The 9,788-nt window shown below is 47.1% G+C and overlaps 1 protein-coding gene across 8 annotated transcripts in view; it reads right to left on the bottom strand.

Annotated features, from left to right (window-relative positions):
• Positions 1-1,233: 1,233 nt before the first annotated feature.
• Positions 1,234-9,788, bottom strand: part of TTC24 (tetratricopeptide repeat domain 24) — a 66,728-nt gene continuing 58,173 nt past the window's right edge. For all 8 annotated transcript variants that reach the window (XM_056546613.1, XM_056546616.1, XM_056546611.1 and 5 more), the window contains 3 exons: positions 7,244-7,314; positions 7,098-7,146; positions 1,234-6,421 (listed from right to left, as the gene is read on the bottom strand). In XM_056546613.1, coding sequence (XP_056402588.1) covers positions 6,325-6,421; positions 7,098-7,146; positions 7,244-7,314 — 217 coding nt within the window. In that variant the 3' untranslated portion in view covers positions 1,234-6,324. The remainder of the gene's footprint in view (positions 6,422-7,097; positions 7,147-7,243; positions 7,315-9,788) is intronic.

Genomic DNA, 9,788 nt, shown 5'->3' with positions numbered 1-9,788 from the left:
GTCAGCAAAGCCACTGTGATTGGCTGAGACACGCACACCTGCCCCATATTATTGTTTTTTGTTCTTTTTTTTGGGGGGGGGGGGGTGCCGCCTCACTCTGCTCAGTATTTGGCGCCAGCTCCCTGGACACATTTCACTACACCCCGATCTCCGCGCTCTCACAGCAGAATATAGCAAACTGTATCCTCTCTATGAGAGCGGAGAGATCGGGACAGAAGCGGAAAACAGGGATGATGAAGACTGTGTCCCCGCTGCTGCTGCTCGCTCTCACCCCTGCTGTAAAACTGAACCCGATCCCCGCGGCTATCATCATCCTGGGGGATGTAGAAATGTGTCCCTGCTGCGCGCTCTCTCCATCCCCGATCCCTGCGGCAGGGATGTAGAAATGTGTGTCCCCTAGTACAGAGGCAGGCGAGACTGCTATCCATCACCGCTCTCCATCACCGCTCTCCTCTGCCGCTGATTACCACTTTAAATCATTGTACCCATGCCTCACTGCTTCCCGGTGATGGTGTCTACAACCCCCGCCCGCGCAGACGCAGGGAAGAGCCCGATCACCACTCTCCCCTGCCTCCAGGATGTAGAAAATCTGTGGGGAAGCAGTGAGGCGCGGGGACACTGATGTGGAGAATCAGTAATCAGAGGCACGGGAGAGCGGTGGTGGAGAGCGGTGATGGAGAGCGGTGGTGGAGAGCGGTGGTGGAGAGCGGTGGTGGAGAGCGGTGGTGGAGAGCGGTGGTGGAGAGCGGTGGTGGAGAGCGGTGGTGGAGAGCGGTCTCCCCTGTCTCTGCACTAGGACACACATTGCTACATCCTCCCCGCAGGGATCGGGGATGGAGAGAGCCAGCAGCGGGGACACATTTCTACATCCCCCCCAGGCTGATGATAGCCGCGGGGATCGGGTTCAGTTTTACAGCAGCGGTGAGAGCGAGCAGCAGCAGCGGGGACACAGTTTTCAACATCCCCGTTCTCCGCTTCTGTCCCGATCTATCCGCTCTCATAGAGAGGATACAGTTTCCTATATTCTGCTGTGAGAGCGCGGAGATCAGGGTGTAGTGAAATGTGGCCAGGGAGCTGGGGCCAAATACTGAGCACAGGGAGGCTGCCCCCCCCCCCCCCCCCCCCCCAACAACCAATATTATGGAGCGGGTGTGCACGTCTCAGCTAATTACAGTGGCTTTGCTGACTCAGCATTTATCATCAGCTGCTTGGACAAATTTCTTAACAGGGAACAGTTTTCTTCACTACACGGGGTTCGTGTCAGTGGTTGTGACGTCACAGCCATGCCCCCTTCATTCATGTCTATAGATTCCGGGCGTTGGGAGCAAAATGTTCAGAACGCTGGAGCACCAGAGTACCCCTTTAAGGCCAGGTTCACACCGTGTTTTTTTAGTGTGTATTTTGGCGTGCACTACAACTCCCATCAGATCCCACGTTTCAAATCCAGAATGCAGGACAGCCTTATTGAATAAAGGCTCATTCACACTACGGAATGTCCGCCTAGAGAAAAATTACGGGCAGATATTCCGTGCACAGCAGGATGCAGTGGTCCGGAACCTGCACTTATGTCCGCGGCAGACATAAGTGCACTATCCCATTGATAGGTGGCAGAATTCTCATTCAGATCAATGGGAGGCTGCTGTGTGGAAATTCCGTAGTGTGAACAGACCCTAAGACTAATCCACATAAAATGTGCATCTAAAAAAAAAAAAACTGTCAATATACGCCGCAGAAATCCAAGGCTAATCATTTGGTAGCAGAAGAATGCACCGTGTGCACACGTGGGTATGTTCACACTCGTGTATTCTGCTGTGGATTTTCTGCAGAAGATTTTATCACTCACTTACTATTAGAAATTCTGCAAAATAGGCACAAGTAAACATATCCTTATACCCTCAGGGGCCGTTCACATGCGCCAAATTCCTGCGGATTTTCTGCAACATATTTGCTGAAGAAAATCCGCAGTAGATTCTGTTCCCATTGACTGTAATTGGTCAGCAGAAAATCGGCAGATATGCTAATATAGTAGTAAATCCGCTGTGGAAAAACCTGCAGGAAATCCGCCCGTGTAAACAGACCCTAAGGGGATATTGCGGGTCGGAAATTCCGTCTGAGCAGCTGCTGTGCAAATCCTCTGGCGCTAGGACCACACAGACCTGCGTCATCACCATTGACGGCAGTGCAGACGTTGCCTAAATCCGCCAAAGAACGAACATGTTTATTATTTTGGTGGGTGAGTTTCGCGGCAGAAATTCCGCAGTGGGAATCGATCACGCCAACGCTAGATTAGAGGCAAAAAAAATTATCAATCATTCATATATGTCACAAAATATAGATATATTTTATCAATAAACTTTTGTTTTTTGTTACCGCAAATCACACATAAAAATAACAATGTAAACACGTGAATACTGGGTATTTACAGCGCAAAATAAAATGATCCCACCGATAATACAAATTAAGTTATGTGAAATTATTGTTTTGTTTTTTTTACAATCACATGACTCTATAGGGTGATATTGACTGCCCTGGGAATAGACATTAATACATTTTATTAAAGCTATAGCAACCATTTTACAGGTTTTAAGCAGTGGTCTCCAAACTGGGGACCTCCAGTGGTTGCAAAACTACAACTCTCAGCATGCCCGGACAGCCGTTGGCTGTCCGGGCATGCTGGGAGTTGTAGTTTTGAAACTGCTGGAGGTCCACAGTTTGGAGACCACTGGCCTAAAGGCTCCCAATACCCATTTCTTCAGGCCCGGCCACCTCTCTAATGGCGGCCTTCTATCCCCCCCAACAGATGACCTCAGGGGAGAGAAGGATCGGGCATGTCAGATATGAGCCGCTGCCAGAAGTGTCTGGTAGTGGCTCCCCCCCCTTTAGAGCTGTATAAAGACATGGTCACACTACGGAAATTCTGAAGCTATCCCATTGGCCTGAATGCAAAATATTTCCATGTGTGCTCTGTGATCTTTATACAGGTCATTCTACAGGGAGGGGGAGGCTGATCTGTAAGCAACAGCTATCGTATGTACCTCTGTTATCTAAACAATGGTGTCACCTCTCTCTGTAATCCTGACTGTGACGATAAGGAGGAGACTGCTGGGAAGTGATCTGTGCAGAACAGGAAGTCTCAACTTAGTTTTAGGCCTAGTGGCCAGAATGGGAACTGCAGGAATATAGATAGTCAAATGAAAGATTAGAAACAAAAATCACCAAAAATGTGTTAAAAATATTGTTAACTTGATTTTCTGATGACACAGTCTCTTTAAAAGATGGGATCAGCTGCCGAAGAGCACTTGTACAGTCGGCTCATTGCTGGACCTATTACACAGAGCAACATCAACACCTTGTAAGCCCATGTTCACACGTACAGGATACACTGCGGAATTTATTATATGTAAATCAATGTAAATATATAGGTCAACATAGCATAAAATCCACAGAATGTGTGAACGTACCCTACAGGCGGGTTTACAGAGAGTTTCCTGCTGCGAGTTTGAGCTGCGGCAGGTTTTCCCACAGCTGAACCCATTGATCGCAGAAGATTTTGCAAGAAAATCTGCTGTGTGTGAACACATCCCTACCCAGTGGAGGACCAACATGTCTGTGCATTACATTGACAGCCCATTGATTTCTATAAGAACGGTGTAATGCTTTGTTTCCCCTGTGGAGGCGCTGCAGGGAAACTGAACACTTGCTTCCCCCTCAGTTTAGGGCAGATTGCTGGGGCCGCTGCCAGTCACCTCAGTGATAATAGGAATAAAGAGAAGCGGTTTACTCCTGTGGCCGCCATGTCTGGTGATTTTCTTTGAGAACATTAAACCTCGGCCCTAATTGAAATAAAAACCTGCAATCACATAGTGAGTCCTCTCCACGGAAATTACCTCTCCAGCCGGGAACCATCTTTTCAATTCTGCGCACTCATTAATACCAGGGCAATTTTCTACTTGTTTTACAGATTAATGTTCTTCTCTGCGGCTCGGAAATCACTGTCATCTTCCAAATAGACAGATCAGCCCGGAGCGGCCGACCCCAATCACACAGCGCACAATATTAAAATGGCTGCATTCTCCCCGGAACGCTATCAGCTGGACAAGGAGATGGTTTATCCCAGAGATCGAGGGCACTGATGAGACGGCGGCCCAAGCCCTTCAGAATGGATCCTGATGAGACAGCGGCCCGAGCCCTTCAGATTGGGTCCTGATGAGACGGCGGCCCGAGCCCTTCAGATTGGGTCCTGATGAGACAGCGGCCCGAGCCCTTCAGATTGGGTCCTGACGAGACAGCGGCCCGAGTCCTTCAGATTGGATCCGGATGAGACGGCGGCCCGAGTTCTTCAGATTGGATCTGGATGAGACGGCGGCCCAAGTCCTTAAGATTGGATCCGGATGAGACGGCGGCCCGAGTTCTTCAGATTGGATCCGGATGAGACGGCGGGCCGAGCCCTTCAGATTGGATCCTGATGAGACGGAGGCCAAAGCCCTTCAGATTGGATCCGGATGAGACGGCGGGCCGAGCCGTTCAGATTGGATCCTGATGATACGGCGGCCCGAGCCCTTCAAATTGGATCCTGATGAGACAGCGGCCCGAGCCCTTCAGATTGGATCCTGATGAGACGGCGGGCCGAGCCCTTCAGATTGGATCCTGATGATACGGCGGCCCAAGCCCTTCAGATTGGATCCTGATGAGACGGCGGCCCGAGCCCTTCATATTGGATCCTGATGAGACGGCGGCCCGAGCCCTTCAGATTGGATCATGATGAGACGGCGGCCCGAGCCCTTCATATTGGATCCTGATGAGACGGCGGCCCGAGCCCTTCATATTGGATCCTGATGAGACGGCGGCCCGAGCCCTTCAGATTGGATCATGATGAGACGGCGGCCCGAGCCCTTCAGATTGGATCATGATGAGACGGCGGCCCGAGCCCTTCAGATTGGATCATGATGAGACGGCGGCCCGAGCCCTTCAGATTGGATCCTGATGAGACGGCGGCCAAAGCCCTTCAGATTGGATCCAGATGAGACGGCGGCCCGAGCCCTTCAGATTGGATCCTGATGAGACGGCGGCCCGAGCCCTTCATATTGGATCCTGATGAGACGGTGGCCTGATCCCTTCAGATTGGATCCGGATGAGACGGCGGGCCGAGCCGTTCAGATTGGATCCTGATGAGACGGTGGCCCGAGCCCTTCAGATTGGATCCTGTGATGATTTATTGTCTACCTACCTACTGTCTTTAAGAAACTACTTCAGGAAGTAAATAGATATTGGCCCCGCCAACAGATATACACCCCCATAGTCCCCCATAGTTCAGTCCCCCATAACAGTATCAATCACAGTACCCCATAATGGTGACATCCAAAGTGCCCCATACAAGGGACTGCCAAAGCGCTGTCATACAAGGGAATGACAGTGAGTACACACACAAAGGACAGAGTGCCCCCATATAAAGGACAGCAGGAGCGCCTCTATACAAAGGACAGCACCTACACACAAAGGATAGACAGAGAACACCCTTCAAGGGTCAGACGGTGCCTCTTAACAAGTGACTGCTGTGGTGCCCGCTATAACAGTGCCATCCACAGTGCCCCCATAACAGTGACATCCACAGTTCCTCTGTAACAGCAACATCCACAGTGCCCCCATAACAGTGACATGCACATTGCCCCCATAACAGTGACATGCACATTGCCCCCATAGGCGACATCCACAGTGTCCCCATAAGTGACATTTATAGTATCCCCATAAAAGCAACATCCACAGTGCCCCCATAACAGTGACATCCACAGTACCCCCATAACAGTGACATCCACAGTGCCCCCATAACAGTTCCCCTCATAATAGTGACAGCCACAGGGAAGATTTCTCTTTTAAAAAACAATATGTTCCAAAAAAATGTAATCAGATATTAGTGACCCTATAAATATAGACAATGATAGGCTTATGATGGTGACAGGCAGCCTGGCCCACTATACCCAGAGGGCCCTGGTCCACTATACCCAGAATGTCTTGGTCCACCATACCCAGAATGTCCTGGTCCTCTATACCCAAAGGGCCCTGGTCCACTATACCCAGAGGGCCCTGGTCCACTATACCCAGAGGGCCCTGGTCCCCCACCCCCTGCCTATCCCTATCACATCCAGCATCATCACTACAGAGATCTGCTGCTTAGACTTTATCCAGAAGACGGGGTAGACATATATTATGGACGTGGCAGCCATTTGTGGTCCTTTTAAGACACTGCTGAGTTTTTGGCAGCGAAATTAAAACAGTTCACGTCTTTTTCTGTTGACTTGTTGGTCCCAGTAATGAAGGGAATGGGGGTCACATGACAGAACACATCCTGGAATGGAGTTTGGGTCTTCTTGGCTTGTCCAGATGTTCTGGTCTGGGTACATGAAGGCAATCCGAGGACTCACTCCTGAAAATAGACATAACAAAGATCAGCCGAAAAATCACCAACAAGGAAGGGGAGAGGCCTCCCATAGGGCAAGAACATGGCAGCAAGAGAACACATATTATAAAGGATGGTCACCTCCTATAACACAGGATATAACTCAGGATCAGTACAGGATCAGTAATGAAATGTATGTACACAGTGACCTCACCAGCAGAATAGTGAGTACAGCTCTGGAGTATAATACAGGATATAACTCAGGATCAGTACAGGATAAGTAATGTAATGTATGTACACAGTGACCTCACCAGCAGAATAGTAAGTGCAGCTGTGGAGTATAATACAGGATATAACTCAGGATCAGTACAGGATAAGTAACGTAATGTATGTACACAGTGACCTCACCAGCAGAATAGTGAGTACAGTTCTGGAGTATAATACAGGATATAACTCAGGATCAGTACAGGATAAGTAATGTAATGTATGTACACAGTGACCTCACCAGCAGAATAGTGAGTACAGCTCTGAGGTATAATACAGGATATAACTCAGGATCAGTACAGGATAAGTAATGTAATGTATGTACACAGTGACCTCACCAGCAGAATAGTGAGTACAGCTCTGGAGTATAATACAGGATATAAATCCTACTTTATATGTAGCTGTAGGATCATGTCGGGTATATCAGTTGCGCTCTTACCTCTCTGCCTCCAATTTCTTGAGCGTTAGTGTTTCATAGTCGTGGTTGCCTGATGTACAGAAGAACATGTTAGAGATGTAATTTCTCCTATAATACCGCCATATACCATCTCTATTACACATTCCCACCACAATAGTGATGCTTACTCTTCTGGGTGTTCTGCAGTGCACAGTTCTGGTAGAACGGTTCTGGATGCAGATACGTATTATTCAGATTGCTAGAAAATAAAAAAATAAAAAGAGATTCTGAGCTCGGCGATAATGTACAGAGGCATCATGGGAGATCAGTGACTGTACAATCCTATGGTAATGCCTCCTAATGTGATTCCCTGTGTATACCTGCAGCGCTAGAGCTATAAACTGGTGCGAAATGCTCCTTTTGTTCTCACTGTAAGTTTGGAAAATCGCAGTAAAATAACAGGAATAACATGGTAAAAACGTATCAAAAATGCAGTAATAATGTAACAAAAACCTAAAAACTTTAATTCTTCATAAAACATCTCAATTGTGATTATAGGTCAGATCACTTTCACCTCGTGGCAATACTTTTCTAAAAAAAAACAAAAAAAACACTGAATCTATGAATAAGAAAATACATCAAAACTACATGTAGTGCGGACCGATCCCAACCCATGAGCCTTGGCTAGACTCCAGCAAGCAGAAGCCTAAAAAGCTAAGTGATTAGGTCTCAATCGGTTAACTGCAGTGATCAGACTCCACACCCTCTCTTTCTCTGCAAAGTAAATGGATTCATGGGAAAGGCTGCAGAAAGCATTTCTGTTCTGAAAGTCAGAATTATGACTTACCAATAATTCATTTGTTTTTTTTTTTGAGTCCACCATGACAGCCACCAGAGAGATGGTCCCCTTGGACCTTATAGGAACAGGAACAGAGAGTTTAAAGCGCAACTGTCATGACCTTGGGGCTATATAACCTACACGGCCTTTGTACTGTGTGCAGATTGTGTATACAGTAGTGTTTTTACCTTAGTTCTCTCTGCTTTTATCACCCCAAAAAACTTTTTGGATAGGCGTGGCGCAAGGTTCGCTATGCCCCGCCGCTGACACACCTATCCCCTGTACGTCAGCGCTGGGACCACTGTGTGATTGATACACAGGTCCCAGCGCATGCGCATCTTAGCTTATCCCCCGTGCGCGCTGCAGCGTGTTATCCTGGAAAGCGCTCGCTCCAGCCGCCTGCCTCCTCAGTGCGCCTGCGCAGTCCTAGAGGCAGAGAGCGAAAGACCAGAGGGTTGAGAGACCACTCTCCTGGGTCCAATGTCCTCCGGTTACCCTTCCATTACTTTTTAGCAGCTGTATGCCCCAGAGGAAATTCTATTCTTTTTGAATTTCTTTTTTGTTTTGTCCACAGTGCTCTCTGCTGACACCTGATGCCCGTATCAGGAACTGTCCAGAGCAGGAGAAAATCCCCATAGCAAACCTATGCTGCTCTGGACAGTTCCTGACACGGACAGAGGTGTCAGCAGAGAGCACTGTGGACAAGACAAAAAGGAAATTCAAAAAGAATAGAATTTCCTCTGTAGCATACAGCTGCTAAAAAGGACTGGGAGGGTAAAGATTTTTTAATAGAAGTAATTTACAAATCTGTTTAACTTTCTGGAAACAGTTCATTTAAAAAAAAAAATAAAAAAAAATTCCACCGGAGTACCCCTTTAAAACAAAAAAAGAAATTCCCAGAGTCCATCAACAGACCCCGGACCTCATTGACCTAATAGGAGCAGGAAAACACTGAGGAGATGTTCCTCTCTGTTCCTGTTCCTAGTTGGTCCAAGGGGACAATCTCTCTGGTGGCTGTCATGGTGGACGAAGAATAAATACCAATTAAAGGGGTAATCCGATGGAAAACATTTATTTTTTTTTAAGTCAACTGGTGCCAGAAAGTTAAACAGATTTGTAAATTACTTATATTTAAAAATCTTAATCCTTCCAGCACTTATCAGCTGCTGTATGTTCCAAAGGAAGTTGTGTAGTTCTTTCCTGTCTGACCACAGCGCTCTCTACTGCCCCCTCTGTCCATGTCAGGAAATGTCCAGAGCAGGAGAGGTTTGCTATGGGGATTTGCTTGTACTCCGGACAGTTCCTGACATGGACAGAGGTGTCAGCAGAGAGCACTGTGGTCAGACTGGAAAGAACTACACGACTTCCTCTGGAGCATACAGCAGCTGATAAGTACTGGAAGGATTAAGATTTTTTAATAGAAGTAATTTACAAATCTGTTTAAAAGGGTATTCCAGGAAAAAACTTTTTTTTTATATATCAACTGGCTCCAGAAAGTTAAACCGATTTGTAAATTACTTCTATTTAAAAATCTTAATCCTTTCACTACTTATGAGCTTCTGAAGTTAAGGTTGTTCTTTTCTGTCTAAGGGCTCTCTGATGACACGTGTCTCGGGAACCGCCCAGTTTAGAAGCAAATCCCCATAGCAAACCTCTTCTAAACTGGGCGGTTCTCGAGACAGGTGTCATCAGAGAGCACTTAGACAGAAAAGAACAACCTTAACTTCAGAAGCTCATAAGTACTGAAAGGATTAAGATTTTTAATAAAAATAGAAGTAATTTACAAATCGGTTTAACTTTCTGGCGCCAGTTGATATATATAAAAAAGTTTTTTCCTGGAATACCCCTTTAACTTTCTGCCACCAGTTGATTTAAAAAAAAATAGTTTCCCACCG

This window comes from Hyla sarda, chromosome 11 (assembly GCF_029499605.1).
Source record: "Hyla sarda isolate aHylSar1 chromosome 11, aHylSar1.hap1, whole genome shotgun sequence".
In the NCBI taxonomy this organism is placed as follows: Eukaryota; Metazoa; Chordata; class Amphibia; order Anura; family Hylidae; genus Hyla; species Hyla sarda.
This window is presented reverse-complemented; position numbering and strand designations above follow the sequence as displayed.